This window comes from Triticum aestivum, chromosome 7A, assembly GCF_018294505.1.
Source record: "Triticum aestivum cultivar Chinese Spring chromosome 7A, IWGSC CS RefSeq v2.1, whole genome shotgun sequence".
NCBI lineage: Eukaryota > Viridiplantae > Streptophyta > Magnoliopsida > Poales > Poaceae > Triticum > Triticum aestivum.
Window position 1 is genome coordinate 625,309,587 of NC_057812.1, and position 24,523 is coordinate 625,334,109.

At 39.7% G+C, this 24,523-nt stretch overlaps 1 protein-coding gene across 1 annotated transcript; it reads left to right on the forward strand.

Annotated features, from left to right (window-relative positions):
* The first annotated feature begins 15,918 nt into the window (after positions 1-15,918).
* On the forward strand, positions 15,919-22,647 carry LOC123154533 (uncharacterized). Its single transcript, XM_044573234.1, has 6 exons — positions 15,919-16,018; positions 16,793-16,915; positions 20,801-20,980; positions 21,698-21,751; positions 21,881-22,033; positions 22,214-22,647. The coding sequence occupies exons 1-6, from the start codon at positions 15,920-15,922 to the stop codon at positions 22,574-22,576; spliced, it is 972 nt and encodes a 323-aa protein (XP_044429169.1). The 5' UTR covers position 15,919; the 3' UTR covers positions 22,577-22,647.
* Positions 22,648-24,523: the final 1,876 nt, after the last annotated feature.

A 24,523-nucleotide genomic window follows, 5' to 3' on the forward strand; every position in this document is an offset into this window, starting at 1 on the left:
AGATTGCAACTCTACCTAGACCCAATACCTTACTTTTACCAGTGTCGGCAAATGCGATGTGCCTCTTGTCGGATGGACATAAAGTTGAGTCCATGAGAAGACTTCTTTTGCCAGTCATGTGATTTGTACACCCACTATCAATAATCCATTCTGAAGACTTTGAAGACGCTGGTGTCATACCCTACAGTGCAGTTAGGGGGATAGGCTTCACGAAGAGAATTGTGAAGCAAAAACATTTGATGAACCAGTGGGTTATGAAAACTTAGATCCAGATTAGGACTAATAGGGAGAGTAGCATGCGATTCAGGAACGAAGTACATAATGATGCCATTCGGGCATTTTATCTTGCGCCCTACAAGATTTTTAAGGTCCCCAGCAATAGCATCAGAAGAATTTGGTTTTCTGCTGGAGACCTTTCCCTGCAAAAGAGAGTTAAGCTTTCTTAACCACCCACATCTTCAAGGGTGGCTTAGAAGCAATAAGTCTAAGTGCAGCATCTGAGAATTTTGGTTTTGGAGCCCTAGCAAATAGTCTAGAAGGCGGACAATAGTACTCATAAGAATAGGCAGAATAATTTTTGGTCATATGAACATGATGGTTTGATGAACCACTCTCATATTCATATGCCTGAGTATGGTTTCCCTGCAAAACATTTGCGTTAGTGTGACTCAGGTGAGTCCTCTATTTGTATGAAGCCTTTGGACCGTATGAAGCCTTTGGTCTGAGGTTTGTCTTCTTCAAGTGAGGTGTCATGAAGACATTCACAGGAAGATTTTCCAGACACTTTTTCGGAACCCAGATCTTCTTCATAGGCGGTCCATTCCTGCAGTTAGTACTAATGTACCTGGCAAACACTTCACCATTCTGATTCTTAAACAGTATATAGTTTGCATCAAAGGATTCATCAATGATAATGGGGTTAGCACAAGTGAAGCCAGATAAACTGGATGGATCTGCTGAAGGTTCCTTTGCAGCAACCCACTTGGTTTTAGGGTACTGTTCAGGTTTCCAGTAAGAGCCATCTGCATTTATTTTCCTTACGAACCCAACACCCTCTTTCCTAGGGTTTCGGTTCAGAATCTGCTTCTTGAGGACATCACATAATGTCTGATGTCCTTTAAGACTTTTGTACATCCCTGTTTCAAGCAATGTCTTCAACCTAGCATTCTCATCAGCAATAGCAGTGGTATCCTCAGCAGAGGGGTTAGTTACCACATCAACAGTTGAAGATATTGCAACAGTAGTAGCAGTGGAACATTCAGCAACAGAAGTAGCATTATCACGCTCAATGCATTTAAGACATGGTGGTTCAAATCCTTCCTGAGCGGAACTGATCTGTTCGGCGCGAAGTGATTCGTTTTTCTTTTGAAGATCTTCATGAGCCGCTCTCAATTTCTCAAGTTCTTGCTTCCTTTGAAGATAATCATAGGAAAGCTTTTCATGAGTTGTTGAGAGAGTATCATGACGATCTTCAAGTTCCTGATACTTAACGTGAAGATTTTTTATGTCTTCAATTAAGGATTCAGATCGAGTCATTTCAGCACCCAACAGATCATCGCTTCTGTCTAACAGTTTTTGAATATGTTCCATGGCTTTCTGTTGTTCAGTTGCAATTTTAGCAAGTGTTTTGTAACTGGGTTTTGAATCACAATCAGAGTCATCGTCACTAGATGTTTGATAGTGAGTAGTGTGTTTGTTTACCTTAGCACCGCGTGCCATGAAGCAGTAGGTAGGAGTGGAGTAGTCCTTGTCATTTGCATTGGTGTCGGTGATGAAGTCATTGTCTTCAGTGTTGAAGATGGACTTGGCGACGTATGCTGCAGCCAGACTTGCAATGCCAGAATCAGACTCCTCCTCAGACTCCACCTCTGCCTCCTCAGAAGCTGACTCCTCCTCTGAATCCATTTCCTTGCTAACAAATGCTCGTTCCTTGCCAGATGAGCTCTTCTTGTGTGATGAAGACTTTGAGGAAGACTTGGAAGAAGACTTTGAGTATTTCTTCTTCTTCTTCTTGTCGTCAGAGTCATATTCCTTGCTCTTCTTCTTCTTTTTGTTCTCATTGTCCCACTGTGGACACTCAGAGATGAAGTGGCCAAGTTTCTTGCACTTGTGACATGTTTTCTTCTTGTAGTCATGAGCAGAAGCTTCATCATTCCTTGAGCTTGATCGTGAAGACTTTCTGAAGCCTTTCTTCTTGGTGAACTTTTGGAACTTCTTCACAAGCATAGCAAGTTCCCTTCCAATGTCTTCAGGATCATCAGAACTGCTATCAGATTCTTCTTCATATGAGGAGATAGCTTTTGCCTTCAAGGCACGAGTTCTCCCATAGTTCGGATCGTAGATATCTCTTTTCTCAGAAAGCTGAAACTCATGTGTGTTGAGCCTCTCAAGTATGTCAGACGGATCGAGTGTCTTGAAATCAGGACGTTCTTGAATCATCAGGGCTAGGATGTCAAACAAACTATCAAGTGATCTCAGCAGCGTCTTGACGATTTCATGTTTGGTGATCTCAGTAGCGCCGAGGGCTTGAAGCTCATTTGTGATGTCAGTGAGCCGATCAAATGTGTGCTGGACATTCTCATTGTCATTTCTCTTGAAGCGGTTGAAGAGGTTGCGAAGAACGCTGATTCTCTGATCTCTCTGGGTTGAGATGCCTTCATTGACCTTGGAGAGCCAGTCCCAGACCAGCTTGGATGTCTTCAAAGCACTCACACGGCCATACTGTCCTTTGGTCAGATGACCACAGATAATGTTCTTGGCAGTAGAGTCCAGTTGAACGAATTTCTTGACATCAGCAGTAGTGACACCTTCTCCAGCCTTGGGAACGCCGTTCTCGATGACATACCATAGGTTGACGTCAATGGCTTCAAGATGCATACGCATCTTATTCTTCCAGTAGGGATATTCAGTTCCATCAAAGACGGGGCACGCAGCGGAGACTTTAATTATCCCTGCAGCCAACATAGCTAAAACTCCAGGTGGTTAAACCGAATCACACAGAACAAGGGAGCACCTTGCTCTGATACCAATTGAAAGTGCGTTATATCGACTAGAGGGGGGTGAATAGGCGATTTTTATGAAAGTCTTCAAAATGTGGAAGTTATGAAGACAAACGGTAGAGATATGCCTATCACTATGCAGTGGAAGTTAGATTACACTAGGCAAGCCATGGTCAAGTATTCAATAGAGTGAAAGCACAATGACAAGTAGCTGTAGTGTAATAAGGATCAGGTAGGAAGAAGTTATGAAGCCAAACAAATCATACAGTTACGTTGTGAAGACAAAAGATATAACAAGCATGCAATGGCTTCACAATGAGTAACAGTAAGTAAAAGGAAGTGAAGATGAAACCAGTGACTCGTTGAAGACAATGATGTGTTGGACCAGTTCCAGTTGATGTGACAACTGTACGTCTGGTTGGAGCGGCTAGGTATTTAAACCTTAGACACACAGTCCCGGACACCTAGTCCTGAACACGCAGCTCAGGACACCAAGTCCTCACCGTATTCTCCTTGAGCTAAGGTCACATAGTCCTCGCCCAATCACTCAGGTAAGTCTTCAAGGTAGACTCCCAAACCTTCACAGACTTTGTTCACTGGCAATCCACAATGTCTCTTGGATGCTCACAACGTGACGCCTAACCGTCTGGAGGATGCACAGTCCTCAAGTGTAATAAGTCTTCAGATCACTCAGACAAGAAGACTTAAGTGATGCCCAATTTACTCTGGCTCTGGGTGGTTAGGGCTTTCTCCTCGCTAGGAATTTTCTATCAAAGGCTTCGAGGTGGGTTGCTCTCAAACAACAAAAGCCGTGCACTGAAATCTAAGCAGCCAGCCGTTTATGGTTGTAGGGGGTGGGCTATTTATAGCCACTTGGCAACCCGACCTGATTTGTCCGAAATGACCCTGGGTCACTAAGGAACTGACACGTGTCTCAACGGTCAGATTTCAAACTCTCATGGCAACTTTACTTGGGCTACAAGTAAAGCTGACTTGTCCGGCTCTGGACAAGATTCACTCTCATTGTCTTCACTCGAAGACATAGGTTTTTGGTTTAGGCATCACTTCAGTCATTCTGACTGGTTCTCCTGGACCCCACTTAACAGTACGGTGGTTCCTATGACTCAACACAAAAGAAAAAGAACTACGAAAGATCTAAGTCTTCGAGCTCCATAGGCTTCATAACGTGTCTTCTTATGTCATAGTCTTCAATGTGAATATCTTCATATACCACCTTTGACTTCAATGTCTTCATACATTTTTAGGGGTCATCTCTGGTAGTAAAACCGAATCAATGAGGGACTTCTACCTCTGTTATCCTGCAATTCTCACAAACACATTAGTCCCTCAACTAGGTTTGTCGTCAATACTCCAAAACCAACTAGGGGTGGCACTAGATGCACTTACAAGTACTCTTTCTCGTCTCAGTCTTCTTGGAGATGCGTGATAGATCTTCAGACTGCACACTTTCTTCAGGAGGTGCAGTAGCCAGTGGCTTCGCACGTGAGATTTTTGGTGCTAAAGTAGAAGTTGAAGCTTTAGGCTTCTTCAGTTTCTTTGGCTTCGGCGGTGCAGGCGCTTCATCAGATTCAGCGTCATCTGCAGGCTCATCCATGGCTGTCCCTTGAACCATGATATGAGTGATGAGACCTTCCAGGTTGTAGAAGGGCCCAACAAGATTGGGTCCAGCTTCGCGGGTGCCATCGGCACGGGGAGCAGAGGGACCAGGGTTGAAGTCTAGTCCCAATGACTTCTTGTTCTGCTTCGCCGAATTCGCGGCAAACTGGAAGTTGCGCTTGAACAGATTGTCATCACGACACCATAGCAATGACGATGGGTCTGCATCCGCAGGCTGTGGTCCACGGACCATGCAGGGATAGATGCCTTGTTCAATGGCTTCATCTCTGGACCTGGGTTGAAGATTTCTGTATAGGATGTCTCCCCATGGTCGCTTGATGGCATTCTTCTCAGCATATTCCTTGGTCACAAACCTGTACTTGAACCACTGTTCTGCCCAATATCGTCGAATCCATTCGATTCGTGTCTTGCGCTGAGTGTAATCATCTTCTGGATCTGTCCGGTACAGCTCTGAGAGGTCATCGGGCAGATCTCTTGATGTTCCACCTCGACACTTTCTGCCACCATTCCTTGCTGATTTCTCTGTAGCCATGATCTTCAAACTGAATGGCTTCAACATTCAAAGGTTTCAAAGGCTTTCGCTTGCTGGTCAAGCAGGAACTGGCTTCGGGAGAATTTATATGATGTTGTAAGAATTCTGCAAATGAATGCAGACTATGAGAACCAAGGATTCTCCCACGGACATGTACCTATGACAGCATTAAGGTGCAAGGGAAGGGGAAGAGGTCATATGCATTCTCAGAAGATTTTGAAGATAAATCAGTTTAGAAGACATTGACCTCATAGTGCGAAGACATTCACTCATAGATAGAGAGTTGGTTCCAGATTTGTACGAATCCACGAATAAGTACAAGTGAGGAATCTAACTACTTTGTGAAGCATAAGTGAACATACTAGGCATATTATGAGACGCGGTATGAAATAGATCCAACTTGTGTGAACAGAAATTGCTTGTGGTAGAAAGTGATGAATCTATAGGATCAAAGGGCCGTAAAAAGGAAGTTTTATTTACCACACAAAGAACTGCTAGACGGAGTGGGAGAGGAGGCCGAGTAGATCGATAGTTCGTGCCCTAACTTGGCGACGGAGGACACCTACAGCGACGGCGGAGAAGACGATGTCTGCGGCCGGTGTGAAGAGGGCGTCGGCGAGGTCGAGGCAGCTATGCGCTTCGTCGCCAGCGTTGTCGAGGGCTAGCGGTGGCACTAGGGTTTGTGCGAGAGTGGAAGAAAGTATAATGACTGTGGTGAGGCGTGTATTTATAGGGATAGGGACGGCACAGTGTTGTTACACAGGTGCCCCTGGCAATTCACATCTGAAGGACACATGGCCATCATGCAACATATCGGAGGTTGTTCCACGTTCCCACGCACGCCTGGACTGTCGGGTGGTCGTTCCCACTTCTCTGGTTTTCAGGTGAAGGAATTAGCATTGAAAGCGGACTTAATGTTTGTCTCTGTATCTTCTGCTGACAAGGACGCAGAGAAGATATTCGACAGTTTCAATAGAATGCATATGATTTGGAGAGATAGAGTTTGAGATAGAAAGCATAGTGAGGTTAGGGTCCGATCACATTCACTTAGTTCAAAAGATTCAACAAGAAGACATATCTATAAGTGAATGCTGTAGAGGACAGAACACTGGTATATATATGTATATATAAGAAAGACAATCAAATCAACATCATGAAGATAATCATGAAGACAAGTTGAGATTGAAGCCAAACCAAATGTGAAGACATACCAAACATAAATCCATGGGTGAAACACTTCAAACAGAAAAATTTGGTGGTGGCTTTACCCACCGTATAGGAAGTATTAGACCCAGACACGGCGCACAATTATCGTGGCGCTCCGAAGTCAAATTCCACATTAATGTATTCACACTTAGAATGTAAGTCTTCATTGATTGAAGATATACTTTACTTCGTGTGTTGCACATCTAAGTCATCAGTATGCATAAGTGTTAGGATGTGTGCCTGATCACAGGACATTTGAGGATTCCAAGATATTTAGCTCACACCGTAACTTGCAGAACCTCTTCTCATCCAAGGGCTTGGTGAAGATATCTGCCAATTGCTCTTCAGTGTTGACGTGTATGATATCAATATCTTCCTTCACAACATGATCTCTGAGAAAGTGATGACGAATTTCATTGTGCTTTGTCTTCGAGTGCTAAACTGGGTTGTTGGCAATCTTGATGGCGCTTTCATTGTCGCAGTAGAGTGGCACTTGCTTCAGATGAATACCATAGTCTTTGAGTGTTTGCTTCATCCATAGAAGTTGAGCGCAGCAAGATCCAGCAGCAATGTATTCAGATTCAGCAGTGGAGAGAGATACACAGTTCTGCTTCTTTGAAGACCAACATACAAGTGATATTCCCAGAAAATGACATGTGCCTGATGTAGACTTGCGATCCACCTTGTCACCAGCATAATCAGCATCCGAGAATCCAACCAGATCAAACTCTGAGCCCTTTGGATACCATAATCCTAGTGTTGGGGTGTGAGCCAAATATCGAAGAATTCGCTTCACAGCTAAGTGATGTGATTCCTTTGGTGCCGCTTGGAATCGAGCACACATGCAAACACTAAGCATAATATCTGGCCTAGGTGCACATAGATAAAGTAAAGAACCAATCATGGAGCGGTATACCTTTTGATCGAACTCTTTACCATTGTTGTCGGGACCCAGATGATGTTTGGCTGGCATTGGAGTCGTGAAGCCTTTGCAGTCTTGCATCCCAAATTTCTTCAGGCAATCTTTGAGGTACTTCTCTTGAGATATGAAGATACTGTTGTGTTGCTGACATATTTGAAGACCAAGGATGAACTTCAGCTCACCCATCATGGACATCTGATATTGCTCTTGCATCATATATCCAAACTCGTCAGTGTATTTCTGATTGGTGCAGCCGAAGATAATGTCATCCACATATATTTGGCACACAAACAGTTCACCATCATATGTCTTCGTGAAGAGAGTGGGGTCGAGGGAACCAGTTTTGAAGCCTTTGCTCTTCAGGAAGTATTTGAGTGTGTCATACCAAGCCCGAGGGGCATGTTTGAGGCCATACAGTGCCTTGTTGAGCTTGTACACCATGTCAGGATGTTTTGGATCTTCAAATCCAGGCAGTTGTGCAACATATACTTCTTCTTCAATCTTGCCATTGAGAAAAGCGCTCTTCACATCCATTTGATACAGAAGAATGTTATGATGATTTGCATAGGCCAGCAATATGCGTATGGCTTCAAGTCTAGCCACAGAAGCAAATGTTTCATCGAAGTCAATCCCTTCAACTTGAGTGTAACCTTGAGCAATGAGACGAGTTTTGTTTCTAACAACTTGACCATGCTCATCTTGCTTGTTGCGATATATCCATTTGGTGCCTATTATATTGTGCTTGCGAGGATCAGGACGCTTAACCAATTCCCATACATTATTCAGCTTAAACTGTTGAAGCTCTTCTTGCATAGCTTGAATCCATTCAGGTTCCATGAAGGCTTCTTCAACTTTCTTGGGTTCAGATATTGAGATGAATGCGAAGTGCCCACAGAAATTTGCTAGCTGTGTTGCCCTTGAACGAGTGAGTGGACCTGGTGCATTGATGCTATCAATTATTCTCTCAATCTGTACTTCATTTGCGACACGAGGATGTACAGGACGAAGATTTTGCTCTTGCTGATCATTGTCATCGTTAGAAGGATTGTCTTCAGGCTGACCATTGTCTTCAGGTTGATCATTGTCTTCAGGCTGATCAGGTGCGGAGATGATAAGTTCCTCTTCAGACTGAGCTTCAAAAGGTATGATTTCTCCAGTTCCCATAAGTTTGATTGATTCACTGGATGGAACTTCATCTAGCACATTTGGCAGGTGCTCTCTTTGTGAGCCGTTAGTCTCATCGAACCGCACATCCACTGTTTCAACCACTTTATAATGAAAGAGGTTGAAGACTCTATAGGAGTGCGAATCCTTTCCATATCCAAGCATAAAACCTTCATGTGCTTTTGCTGCAAATTTTGAAGTGTGATGTGGATCCTTGATCCAGCACCTGGCACCAAATACTCTGAAGTAACTGACATTTGGCTTCTTGCCAGTAAGGAGCTCATAGGATGTCTTGTTGAGAAGTTTGTGAAGATACACACGGTTGATGATATGGCATGCAGTATCAATGGCTTCAGGCCAGAACTTTCTTGGAGTCTTGTATTCATCAAGCATTGTCCGGGCCATCTCAATGAGTGTTTTGTTCTTGCGTTCCACGACGCCATTCTGCTGTGGTGTGTACGGAGCTGAGAATTCATGTGTGATGCCCAATGTATCAAGATAAGTGTCTAGACCAGTGTTCTTGAATTCAGTGCCATTGTCACTTCTGATATGCTTGATCTTGACGCCATAGTTGTTCATGGCTCGATTGGCAAAGCGTCTGAAGACATCCTGCACTTCAGTCTTATAGAGGATTATATGCACCCAAGTATATCTTGAATAATCATCAAGAATGACAAAGCCATAGAGACAAGCAGTAGTAGTAAGAGTTGAGTAATGAGTGGGACCGAAAAGATCCATGTGGAGCAGTTCGAAGGGTTGAGTCGTTGTCATGATTGTCTTCGAGGGATGCTTGGCCCTCATCATCTTTCCTGCTTCACAGGCACCGCATAAGTGATCCTTCTTGAACTTGACGCCCTCGATGCCTATGACATGCTTCTTCCTTGCAAGGGTGTGGAGGTTCCTCATGCCAGCATGTCCTAGCCTCCGATGCCAGAGCCAGCATTCAGAAGCTTTTGCTAGAAGACATACGGCAAGTTGTGGTCCTGCTGAGAAATCTACCATGTACAAATCATCTTTCCGATACCCTTCAAACACTAGAGACTTGTCAGATTCCATTAGTACAAGACAATGATATTTTCCAAACATCAAAATCATGTTTAAATCGCAAAGCATTGAAACAGACATTAAGTTGAAACCAAGGGATTCAACAAGCATGACTTTATCCATGTGTTCATCCTTTGAGATTGCAACTCTACCTAGACCCAATACCTTGCTTTTACCAGTGTCAGCAAATGTGATGTGACTTTTGTCAGATGGATGTAGTGTTGAGTCCATAAGAAGGCTTTGCTTGCTAGTCATGTGATTGGTACACCCACTATCAATAATCCATTCTGAAGCAGCTGGTGTCGTACCCTACAGTGCAGTTATGGGGATAGGCTTCACGAAGAGAATTGTGAAGCAAAAACATTTGACGAACCAGTGGATTATGAAAGCTTAGATCGAGATTTGGACTGATAGGGCGAGTAGCAAGCGATTCAGGAACAAAGTACATAATAAGACCATTTGGGCATTTGATCTTGCGCCCTACAAGATGTTTAAGGTCCCCAGCAATAGCGTTAGACGATTTTGGTTTTCGGCTGGAGACCTTTCCCTGCAAAAGAGAGTTAACCTTTCTTAGCCACCCACATCTTCAAGGGTGGCTTCGAAGCAATGAGTCTAAGTGCAGCATCTGAGAACTTTGGCTTTGGAGCCCTAGCAAAAAGTCTTGCAGGTGGACAATAGTACTCATAAGAATAAGCAGAATAGTTCTTGGTCTTATGAACATGGCGGTTTGATGAAACGCGCTCATATTCACAGGCCTGAGTATGGTTTCCCTGCAAAACATTTGCGTTAGTGCGACTCGGGTGAGTCCTCTGTCTGTATGAAGCCTTTGGATTGTATGAAGCCTGTGGTCTGGGGTTTGTCTTCTTCACCTGTGTTGTCATGATGACATTCACAGGGAGATTCTCCAAACACCTTTTCGGCACCCAGATCTTCTTCATAGGCGGTCCATTCCTGCAGTCAGTACCAATATACCTGGCAAACACTTCACCATTCTGATTCTTAAACAGTTTATAGTTTGCATCAAAGGATTCATCAATAACAATGGGATTAGCACAAGTGAAGCCATATAGGGTGGATGGATCCGCTGAAGGTTCCTTTGCAGCAACCCATGTGGTTTTGGGGTACTGCTCAGGTTTCCAGTAAGAGCCATCAACATTCATTTTCCTTTCGAACCCAACACCCTCTTTCCTAGGGTTTCGGTTCAGGATCTGCCTTTTGAGGACATCACATAGTGTCTGATGCCCTTTGAGACTTTTGTACATCCCTGTTTCAAGCAATGTCTTCAACCTAGCATTCTCATCAGCAATAGCAGTGGTATCCTCAGCAGAGGGGTTAGTTACCACATCAACAGTTGAAGATATTGCAACAGTAGCAGCAGTAGAACACTCAGCAACAGAAGTAGCATTGTCACGCTCAATGCATTTAAGACATGGTGGTTCAAATCCTTCCTGAGAGGAACTGATCTGTTCAGCGCGAAGTGACTCATTTTCCTTTTGAAGATCTTCATGAGCCGCTCTCAATTTCTCAAGATCTTGCTTCCTTTGAAGATAATCATAGGAAAGCTTTTCATGAGTTGTTGAGAGCGTTTCATGACGACTTTCAAGTTCCTCATACTTAATGTGAAGATTTTTTATGTCTTCAATTAAGGACTGAGATCGAGTCATTTCAGCGTCTAACAGATCATCGCTTTTGTCTAACAGTTTTTGAATATGTTCCATAGCTTTCTGTTGTTCAGTTGCAATTTTAGCAAGTGTTTTGTAGCTGGGTTTGGAACCACAATCAGAGTCATCTTCACTAGATGTTTGATAGTGAGTAGTGCGTGTGTTTACCTTGGCACCACGTGCCATGAAGCAGTAGGTAGGAGCGGAGTAGTCCTTGTCATTTGCATCGGTGTCGGTGATGAAGTCATTGTCTTCAATGTTGAAGATGGACTTGGCAACGTATGCTATAGCCAGACTCGCAACGCCAGAATCGGACTCCTCCTCAGACTCCACCTCCGCCTCCTCAGAAGCGGAATCCTCCTCTGAATCCATTTCCTTGCCAACAAACACACGTGCCTTGCCAGATGAGCTCTTCTTGTGTGATGAAGACTTTGAGGAAGACTTGGAAGAAGACTTTGAGTATTTCTTCTTCTTCTTGTCGTCAGAGTCATATTCCTTGCTCTTTTTCTTCTTCTTGTTCTCATTGTCCCACAGCGGACACTCAGAGATGTAGTGTCCAGGTTTCTTGCACTTGTGGCATGTTCTCTTCTTGTAGTCATGAGCAGAAGCTTCATCATTCCTTGAGCTTGATCGTGAAGACTTTCTGAAGCCTTTCTTCTTGGTGAATTTTTTGAACTTCTTCACAACAATAGCAAGCTCCTTTCCAATGTCTTCAGGACCATCAGAACTGCTGTCAGATTCTTCTTCAGATGAGGAGACAGCTTTTGCCTTCAAGGCACGAGTTCGCCCATACTTAGGACCATAGATGTCTCTTTTCTCAGAAAGCTGAAACTCATGTGTGTTGAGCCTCTCAAGTATGTCAGACGGATCGAGTGTCTTGAAATCGGGGCGTTCTTGAATCATCAGGGCCAGGGTGTCAAACGAGCTGTCAAGTGATGTTAGGAGTGTCTTGATGACTTCATGCTTGGTGATCTCAGTGGCACCGAGAGCTTGAAGCTCATTTGTGATGTCAGTGAGTCAATCAAACGTGAGCTGGACGTTCTCATTGTCATTTCTCTTGAAGCGGTTGAAGAGGTTGCGAAGGACCCTGATTCTCTGATCTCTCTGGGTTGAGACGCCTTCATTGACCTTTAAGAGTCAGTCCCAGACTAGCTTAGATGTTTCCAAAGCACTCACGCGGCCATACTGTCCTTTGGTCAGATGACCACAAATGATGTTCTTGGCAGTGGAGTCCAGTTGAACGAACTTCTTGACATCAGCAGCGGTGACACCTTCACCAGCCTTGGGAACGCCATTCTTGACGACATACCATAGGTCGACATCAATGGCTTCAAGATGCATGCGCATCTTATTCTTCCAATAGGGATATTCAGTTCCATCGAAGACGGGGCAAGAAGCGGAGACCTTAATTATCCCTGCAGTCGACATAGCTAAAACTCCAGGTGGTTAAACCGAATCACACAGAACAAGGGAGTACCTTGCTCTGATACCAATTGAAAGTGCTAGTGACCGACTAGAGGGGGGTGAATAGGCGATTTTTATGAAAGTCTTCAAAACATGGAAGTTTCGAAGACAAACGATAGAAATAAACCTATTGCCATGCAGCGGAAGCTAGACTACACTAGGCAAACCATAGTCAAGTATTCAATGAAGTGAAAGCATAATGACTAATAGCAGCTAGGCACTAAGATCAGGTAGGAAGATATTGTGAAGCCAATCAGAACAAGTAGTCACTCAGTGAAGACAAAAGATAATGCAATCATACAATGACTTCACAAGGAGCAACAATAAGCAAAGGGGAGGGAAGGATGAAACCAGTGACTCGTTGAAGACAATGATTTGTTAGACCAGTTCCAGTTGCTGTGACAACTGTACGTCTGGTTGGGGAGGCTGAGATTCAACTCAGAAGACCTCGTCTTCACCTTATTCCCCTTGACCTAAGGACACCCAGTCCTCGCCCAATCACTCTGGTAAGTCTTCAAGGTAGACTTCCAAACCTTCACAGACTTCGTTCACCGGCGATCCACAATGACTCTTGGATGCTCAGAACGCGACCCCTAACCGGCTGGAGGATTCACAGTCCTCAAGTGTAATAAGTCTTTAGATCACACAGACAGGAAGACTTAAGTGATGCCTAACACTCTTTGGCTCTGGGTGTTTAGGGCTTTATCCTCGCAAGGAATTCTCTTTTAAAGGCTTCGAGGTGGGTTGCTCTCAAACGACAAAAGCCGTACTCTAACTCTGAGCAGCCAACCGTTTATGGTTGTAGGGGGTGGGCTATTTATAGCCACTAGGCAACCCGACCTGATTTGTCCGAAATGACCCTGGGTCACTAAGGAACTGACACGTGCTCCAACGGTCAGATTTCAAACACACGCGGCAACTTTACTTGGGCTACAAGCAAAGCTGACTTATCCAACTCTGGACAAGATTTGCTCTCATAGTCTTCACTCGAAGACATAGGATTTTGGTGGTGTTTGTGTGTAACACCCATCTCTCCAATGACGATAGCTTCCCTCCAAGGGAGTGAACATCGGCATGTTTGTGCATGCTTCAGTTATCCCTAACACTACCTCTTTACTTTTCATTTACTTTGGTAATTTGACATTCCATTCATCATACATGATTGTTTATCTCATCATAACAATTGTGTATGCACACCTTTACATTCCGCATAGCCTAAACTTGCTACTAATTAGTGAAAAAATTCTAGTTGTCCCTATTCACTCCCTTTAGTTCCATCTCTATCCTTCCAGTTACAGTGCCGATGATTTCTATTGGTAGCATTAAGCAATAAAATGTCACCCCTTTCGCACAAGGACGCAATGAATGTAACATGGGATGGACCTGCCCATTTAGCAAATTTAATTAGCTACAAAATCCGGTTTTGGGAACCTTCTAGAAGGTTTCACCAGATTATTTATATTTACTAGGCTTATGTTTTCCTTTTCTTGTTCTTTATTTTTTTTTCAAAAAATCCATATTTCTAAAAATGTTTGTATTAAAATATGTTTTGATTTCAGGAAAATGTCTAAAAATATTTAAAATTTGCATCTAAAAAATGTTCTCATATTTGTTTAAAAAATCACTATAATTTTAAAATTTCTGCATTAAAAATGCTCAGACATTTCAAAAAAGGTTAACATTGTTTTACAAAAACCTTCACAATTTTTTTAAAATGTGTTCATGTTTTTATTTTTTTAAATTCACTTTCTAAAACAAATAACTTTCATCTAGAAAACAACAATTAAATACCAAAAAATTCTAATGAGACAAAAAGCTAGGTTGGAGCGCTCGTTAAGCGTGGTTGCTACATGGGTTGGCCCAATCTAGTGGTATTATGTGGAACGGCAAAAATTTGATGCCGATGCGTCACATAGGACCTCTTGAACGCGTTCGCCTATGGTGCATCTGAAGTGGGCCAGCCTAGCACTCGTAGCAACCATTACTATATATATAAACCATGTGTCTGTCTAACAGAGGAGGTTGTGAATATTTTCACGAAAGTAGCATTTAATCGTGGCATATACCTCATTAATACTGGTGCAAAATCATTTCTTTAGCATTCTATTACATTTCTTGAATGCCATTAAACCATGCGATATTTATTTCTATAAGATGTAAATCTTTCTCTAGTACATGTTAGGCTAATCCATACAAAACTAATTGAATATCACACAAATCTTTATTTAATGCACAAAAAATATTGCATATTTATTTAATGCGCAAAAAATATTGCATATTTATTTAATGCGCAAAATATATATGACATTAATGACAATTTTTTGTGTGCATTAAATAAAGATGCCCATGCCTTGCATATAGTGATCTTCATCTATATATTACATATCAACTAGCATGGGCAATAGTGATCTTCATCTATATATTACATATCAACTAGCAAGATGCCCATGCGTTAAATATACAGTTCTGGTTGCCCATAGTGATCTTCATCTATATATTACATATCAACTAGCAAGATGTCCATGCGTTAAATATACAGTTCTGGTTGCCCATAGTGATCTTCATCTATATATTACATATCAACTAGCAAGATGCCCATGCGTTGCATGTAACATCAAGATGTATTTGTATGAGTAGTTTATCTTGTGAGAGAAAAGAATGAACGAGGAAAGACCTTATTTACAAATGTGGAGAGGGGTGTGGGTACTTTTTTGCAAAATTATCATAGTTTCCTTCCTATCCGTTAGATATAAATCGGATGGCCTATATTGCAGGATGGCATGCACACCATCATCACCAACTCTGTTTTTTATAAGAGTAGAGTAGATATGTATAGGCTTAATCTACTTCCACGACCAATTGGCTTATGTTTCTTTTATCATGCTCATTAATATTGGTGCAAAAAATATTCATTAAGCATTAAATAAAGATTCATTAAAGTTTGTGCAAAATCATTTATTAAGCACTCTATTATATTTCTTTAATGTCATTAAACCACATGATACTATAAGATGTAAATCTTTCTCTAGTACGTGTCATGCTAATCCATACAAAACTAACCGAATATCATGCAAATCTTTATTTAATGCGCACATATATTGCATATTTATTTAATACACACAAAATATATGACATTAATTACAATATTTTGTGTGCATTAAATAAAGATTTGCACAATATTTAGTTAATTTGTATGGTTTATCTTGCCACGTACTAGAGAAAGACACATACATATGGTCTATATATAGTTCTGGTTGCCCATAGTGATCTTCATCTGTTATATATCAATATGTATAGGCTTAGTCTACTTCGACGAGCAATTGCCTTATGTTTCTTTTATCATGCTCTTCAAACTATAGGTGTTCGGTTCTTCCCTACCATTCAAGAGGTAATCATATTATCTATTGTGATATACATTATTGTATATAAATATTACATGTGAGTGAGACGGATTAGTGGGTTAGTTTCCCCACCATTCTTGGTCTTATGATGAGTTATTTTCATTCCAAAAGACACCATGGTTCAGAATAACCATGCATAACAAGATGGAACCATAAGTTGAGAATACTAAACAATTACATGATAGGACCAACACAAACACATATCTATGTTGGAAGGACTACAGACATTACCATACCGTATATACTCCTCTTGTAATAGTTGGATTCCAACAAAATCATGGGAGTGAAATAAGCAACACACTATGTTAGAGTAAAATTTCAAAGTGGTTAGCATATCTACTATTGCTATGACTACAATGTTTAGCTACTCCCTCCATTTACTTATACAAGGCCACTATGAAATATACATTTTGCATCTATACAAGGCCACAAACAGTAATTGAGGCAAAATTGATGATATTTTTTCATACTAGCAACATGTTTAATACTTGCATGCATGTGGTCATAATAACAATCAGCTACTTCATCCACTCAGATTCTTTACATGCATGTGGCGTATTAATGATCCCAGTAAAAGAAAACAAAAACTGACTTGCAAAGCACATTAAATTTTACATTGGTACCTGTAATATGAGTTTGTGGCCTTGTATATAAAAATTGATGGGGTACAAAATAAACATAGCTTCAAGTTCTTGATTCTACAAAAGATACTTCGCATAAGTTTTTCCCCTCTTAACATACATTTACATTTTTACTTGAAGGAAAATGATTCACTGGCCAAAGATTTTGTCCATGGTCCAGCCAAACAAAATCTCAAAAGCTTGAAGTCAAACTCCACTGAGTTAATAACTTCTGGAGGTTCTAGTTTATGGGATGATCCCTATGTGAGTTACACTTTCTTATCTTCACTCTTTTACTTAAGTATTTTATCCAAGATTATCAAATAGTGCACTTTTTAGGTGTAGTGACCCAATATATAGTAATTTAAATCTAAAATAAGAAACATGGCATGTCATTTTCAGGAATATAAGATTTATTATGGAATTCGCTTGTTGCAAAGCGTACTTACATGTATATAGTGGCATATGACTTAGTATGATGTTGCACTATAGCTATCTTGACATGTTCACCAATATGAATGCTAGATGATTTAAATAACAATGACACTAATTGGTAACGTATTAGGTTTTGGCAAATGTCATGATATTATGTCGATAGGCACAATTATGAATATCCGCATGTACTAGATAATCGCTTATTTTAGGATTTCACCGAAGAAAGGGAAACAACAGCAACCACCAAGCCGAATAGATATTGTGAAATAATATGTTCATAATATGATGCTAACCTACTGGCCATCAAAGTGAGATGAATGATATTTTAGTCTAAGGTAGCCTTTATAGTTATCCTATTTATCTTTACCAATTTAATAAATTAAGGAAATATGTCTGCATTTGAAGATATTTGTGTACTTATTTTTATCACCACACAGAGATCACATGTTAAGCTTCCCCATTGCATATAGGTAGTATTGTTTTATACAAAAATCGTGTTATTTTGGAAAACTAGCATAATGATCCGAACATTAGCATGAATGGATTTGTTAGTTCCTTTCTTTCAATTTGTATAATATATTTATTACGCTAACTTTGAGATATGCAGTGAAATTTATACACCTTTTAAACTATAAAATATTGGAAGCAAAAATACACCTTGTTAAAAGTTTGATGACATTGTCTTAGGCTATTTAGTACCCCCAACAATTGTTCGTTAATTGTTTCCCCATAGAAATTGATAGTTATTTATGTTCTTTATGTAATTATTGTGTTAACTTTGAGGTATTTTTTGACATTATATACATTTTAAACTATAACTTTTTTTTAAGAAAATACCGCCAATGAAAATTTGATGCCACTGCTTTTGGCTAGTTATTCCACATCAAAAAAGTTAGTTACATCATTTTTCATTGTAATTATGGTAAATCGTCATTCAAAATAAAGAAACCTTTTGTATCCAATACGTACATCCCGAGGAAATATTATTGGAGTTTGGCATAAATATTTCCATAAGTGCACCAACCTATCGGTAATGATCAATTATTTGACAATAGAAGGTTGGACTTACTATGGACTCTAGCTCATCATGAAACACAATTGTGTTTCATGATGATTTCTAGATTTTACTCTCCCACTTCCCATATCAATATGTGGCAATATTTCCAATAATTATAAATATAAATGTTTGTAACAAGTACCAAAACATTATATTTTGTCACTCCCATCTCATCCTTGTATTACGCTTGTGTTATTTGATTGTGTGATATAATGCATGGAGATGTTTGCACACATGCTATACTTAATCTTTTTTTTGCGTGGATGCTATCTTTACTTAATCTAATTACCTCTAAATTTGGTCTTATATAGTTATTAATGAATATTCATTCATGATTGCTTAAATATTGTTTCAGACTCTTTTAACTCGGCACTTTTTGTCATGTGAATATCAATTGTTTTAGACAACACAAATGGATAATTTTACTTGACATGCGGGTTTTTGCTATCAAATTTTAAGTTCTCTCTGGAACACATATAAGTAAAACTAATAAGATACATTTGTTACACTGAGCAAACCATGACAACTAAGACAAATCATGTTATAAATGGGTGAAAAACACATGATTGATATGTCATGGCTTACTGTATCCTACACTAAGAAAAACCATGAAACTAAGAAGATACATGTAATTTGAGATTACGGATTACTTTAGTAGAGAGATAATGCAAAAAATGGATAAGATGTTGTATAACTTTTAAATATTTGTTTCATGACATGAAAGCTCATATTCAGCCTCATAAAAAGTTGAAGCTGGCAACTATTATCCTGTGATACTAGGCACACTTAGTTACTCCTTCCGTTGGCAATTGTTGTTTCTTTAGTATCAAAACTATGGTTGGACTATCGTTGCATGAGGTTTCTTGACGCTTAAAATAAAACATGATTGTCACAACAAAAGTTCTCATCATTCTTAAGAAAGAAGGCACGAATAGGGTTGTCCATAGAATTGTAATGGTGTATTTTCATGCAAAGCTCGTTTGTTCCAAATAGGCCCTTGTTTTTGTACCCACGCCATTATTATGCTTCCTTTCCGTGATATGCTCCTTTGCACAAATCTCCACTGCGTCTTCCACTAGTGTTGTCCATAACATGCATATGGTCCTCTAAGCTTTGATTCTTCTCAATCAACGACCTCTTTCTTGCATCTAGTCATTAGTGACCTATGATCGATGCATGCCTTCACATATGTTTATTGTACTATGTCGGTTTTTTAACTAACGGGGAACACAATGACTATTTATTCATCTAATCAATCTATTCATGTCGATACTTTCATAGCATATCAGGTTAACATTGGTCATCAATCTCTACATATCACATATTATAGAATAAAAATAATTGATAATTGTATGTTTCTTTTGTTCCATATTTTGTCGTAGACTTAGTTTTCACATATAAATTTAAATATTCATCTTAATATAATTTTTATTTTGGCATTTAGGTATTTTTCACTTGACATAGTGCATATGACACTAAATTGTTAACATGAATTATTTATTCTTAATTTCACATTAAGTTTTGGATATTTCAAACTTCACAATGCTTTACTATGGAAACTAAATTACCGATTTTGTATTATTAACAATTCTACCCCCTTCATTCACTATATAAGTTGTTTTGGATATTTCAATATGGACTACATAAAAACTGAAATGGGAGAACAAACACACTAAAACATGTCTATATACATCTGACTTAGAAAAAAAATTAGAACATAATATAATTCAAAATGGAGGGAGTAGTATTCAATTATAAAAGAGACTTGTATTGTTTTCCATTTGATAACAGGTGTACTCTTTATACACCTAGAATGTATAGGTACTAATAAATAATCATATTCATCTACAATGATATAGTGTTAACCTAACATGACACCGTTATTATGACGTGGACATAATTTAGCCTATGTGGACAAAAGTACTAGCGTATATTCCTCTTTCTTTATTAATATAAAATATATGTGATGCTAAATTTTTGGAATGTGCATCCTGCAAACATACACTTCCAAGAAAATTGATCATATTTTGTTGGGCATAGTAAATAGTGTGGTATGTCATTCCTACATGGTCAATGACCTATTTGTTTATTTAGACCTTTTTGTTAATAATGTAAATAGAATACCATATGTAGGCTAACTTATGCAATAATATTTTTATATCATCACTTGACACTAATAGAAACACATTTCGGATAGAACTTGGCGACAAAGTCATATATGTAACAATGAATTGCTAAAAAGAAGTTAATTTTTGAGAAAGATCTTACATAACTTTCCTTATGAACATATAGCGAGTGCCTTTGGAGAAAAAAAGACACATGAGAATGAACACAAAAGGTATATTGTTGAAATGTTAGTGTGGGAAGGACTAAATTAGTAGGCCTAGCTAGCGGTGCCTAGACCCCATGTAATAGATCGATCAAGCTATTCCATTATTTTTACTAATTTCTTTTAGGCATCTTCATTCGGGAATTTTACTACAAAACCAAACAGTATGTACCTTGTGAACTATTATGTAAGCACGTTATTGTTTCTAGCTAGACAACAATGAGCTACCTTGAGTTCTACAATCGTTTTTGGTTTAATCATTATGCATTTCTACAATACCTACTTCTCTAGGTTTTGTGTTGTTTATTTGATTGCTTCCATCTTGCAGTTTGTGTCACACCTAACACATTCTGGAGGTCCCAATGACAACTATTATGGCTTACATGCCACCATGGATGTGTATGGCCACGAACTAAAACATGGCCAGTTGAGTTCGACTACGTTTTGGATTAATCATGCCGGAGATGGTAAAAAATCAAGCTATAATGCGATTCAAGTTGGCTGGCATGTAAGCATTATTTTTCTTCCCATGCACATAGCTTCTCAATTTAAATAATAAATTGGGCATTAGTCAATGGCTTCAATTATGATATTACAATATTCAACATAAATACATCATTTCGACTTGCCAAATGTCCTACACATCCTTGCAATCAAATTAAATGTGCATCACAAAAAAATACTTAACGATATTTATTTACCGGCTAAATTATGCCCCCTTAAAAAGTAGGAAACTTGTGTTGTTTTTCCTGAAGTGTTATACAACAGCTAAAAATAAAGTTGGGCATGTGCAAAGCTACCAAAAACTCAAAATGATTTTGGCTCAACTGAGCCCATTTCATTCTTATCCAAAACCATAGTTTAAGTATTACATTTTTTTAGTTTATGACCACATGTATGTGTAGATGTTAACCTTCTGCCAAATTTCATCAACAGGGCATTTCATCCATATGTTTGTCTTTTACGTGTATCTCATAGACAAAAAGTTTGGGGACAAAAGTTTATAGATACTCTAGGCACATCTACATGTGGAACTATTTCTAAATTTGATGAAATTTTTAAATATGAATTCAGATTTTGTAAATTGTGGGATCACTAGAGTCCATGAGACAAATGGCAAACCAATTCATTTGTTTTCCATTTATTGGTTAATTTCTCACATCTTCCCCTTCTTGACCTTTAAATGTGAGGAAATGTTCATCTTATGCGTACCCTTGTTGAACAGATTAATCCAGAACGATATGGCGACTCACATCCTCACTTCTACACCCGTTGGACGGTATTGTGATAATTATGCTATGAATTATGCCTTGAAAATTACTCTTTCCACTGTAAAAGTGATCTTACTCTGATAAGAAACATACATAGAAAGTTTCTAACCTACACGCAAAAACAATGTACGCAACAGAGAGATAATTATGATGCAACCGGCTGCTACAACATGGACTGCCCTGGTTACATACGGGTAGATGGCGCTATTATAGCTCCGGGTGATGCTATACATCCAGTTTCTAATGTCCCTGATGGACCTAGACAAAGTATCACTCTGAGGGTGCTAAAGGTATTATTTTCATCCTTTTTGTATGCATTTCATAGCTATGCTATTCCCGTTATGAAAATCCAACTAGATGGTCGATAAGGGTGCATCATTTTTACAACCTAATAGTTGGTTGATCATAACATATGTCAAACGTATAAATTAAATGTGAAGGGCTTTTGTCTAAATCCTAATCAATTTCAGGACAAAAGAAGTGGAGATTGGTGGGTGTATTACGGCTTCAATAAAATCCCCACTGGCGTGGGATACTTCCCTAGGTCGTTGTTTAGCTACTTAGCAGAAAAGGCAGACGGAATGCAATTTGGTGCATTTGTTCAAGCTAAAAAAGCACTTCCAACTCCTCCAATGGGCAGTGGTGCCCTCCCAAATGGTGGTAAGGGTCGCGCCGCATCATTCAAAAACATTAGATTCATTGACCAGGATGGAAATAGCAGCCCGATCAAGGAAGACCTGCCCATGTTTGTTACTGATAGAAAATGTCACTCTATCACCCATATTGATCATGCTGAATGCTTTTATGGTGGTCCTGGAGGGTGTATGAGATAAGATGTGATACTTTGAGCTTGGTATCACCTAGTGTTAGTTGTCAAATAAAATGGCATGGGTGATAAAAATTATGAAGAGAGTATTCGCTACACTATGAAAACCTTTGCTTGCAACAAACATGCATCCCTCATACTTAAATCGACCTAACCATCAAAGGAGTTATATGGAATACTTGTATGTTTAGATGTGAGGCAACATAATAATTTTGTTGGTCCGATGTTCTCTTGTGCGATGGTAACGAGAAGGTGTATGCACCCTAGGAACGCAAGCAGTCATTGTTCTTATCATTTCTGATCTATAGGTTCGTCGAGCCTCTTGTTTGTAAAATAAACTATTTTCTCCTGAAATGAATTGGCAGTACACTTGCTATGTTTTATAAAAAAGTACTCTCACTTGCCACGAAGCAACACCTGGTCGGTGCGAGGCAGTAAAATGAAGAAACTTGGCAATGATGGTAGCAAAAGGAGGGCGTATCATAGAGCAAGTTTGCAACCATGTCAGTGCACCGTTGCTGAAGTTCTCACAAATGCTCGTTGGATCCATGGCATGAGAAGCCCCTCAACATTAAAAAATGTGTTCAGTTCCTTGACCTTTAGGAGGTTATTATTCAAAAGATCCAACTTGATCCTTCAATAACACATGGTTGTGGTCCTAGGATTCCTCTGGGAGTTTCTAGACCATATTAATCGGTGTATAGGTCATTTTTTGTGAATTCAACACTAAATCTCTTTGTCATTATTCGCAAAAGAAAACTATCTTTGTCATTGACGCAGACGCCATCCATGCATTGGAAATTTCAGACACCATCTTTGTCAGGTGTACTGTCAAGCCGCGAAGCTGTTGGCACATGTTTGTTTTCTATGGAGTACATGCCAATTCAGTTATTACTCCATTGTCATCACCAACAAATGAGTCCAAATAGCTATGGGCATCTGTATCACTGCCCTTGTCATCACCATCTATAGCAGAAAGCAACTGAACTTGTCTGGCCCGGATTTCCTGACATTTCTCTTTAGTTTGTTGCTGAAGCTGCTGGAAAGACATCCATTGTTCATGTGAAAACTTACTTAATGGAATGTCATCAACCGTAATTCCTGATGCTGCTTGCTCACTTGAAAGCTTCCTCACCACACAATACGATGCCACCTTGCTAATTTATCAGTTTGCTCGTCTGGAACACCGAATTTAGGAAGCAAGTATTTACAACAATAATTATCAATGCAAGCATTAGTGAACACAGTGTAAAAAGAAGGAAAAAAGGCATGGCACATATATATAAATGCCAGGGACGCCACCTCCATCAGTGCATTGATAAAGAAACCTGACCAGTTCCAACCCACGAGTCATGAGAAGCGAACGTGTGACTGTGTGAGCCCAACTGGGGCAGGATAACTACTGTAACCAAAGAAGCCATAGGCATCGAAGTAGGCATGCAACTGGAGGCTCTTTCCCATCTCCCTTCTCTATTCGTCCTTTTCTCCTCTGCAAGTTGTATCCGAACTTAGCTAGTCCCTCCCATCCATATTAATTGTTGTTGGTTTAGTACAAAGTTAGTATTTCCTGAAGAAAAAATACGTCATGTTTTCATCTATGTTCGATCGCATGAGTGTTTACATCTCACTTCTCGTCCGTCATAGCCAATGGCATTTTGGCCACCTATACATTTCATCTTTTGATATGGAGGCCATCATTGCTTGTTTTGCAGGGATTGACATGTAACTTCTTCATAAACTGGTCAATAAAAATAACCATTTGACCAACATATATATTCTCACTGATTCTTTGTCGATGATCCTAAGTCGTGTCAACCCCCGGACTCCCTGGCAATGTTGCTATGGTGTATACTGCTCGAGCTCACAGGGGAAATATATGATCTATCCATCCCACTCTCCACCATATCTGTACTTTCTTTGTCCTTAGAGTTCTCCCTCTGCCGCTGCTTCATTG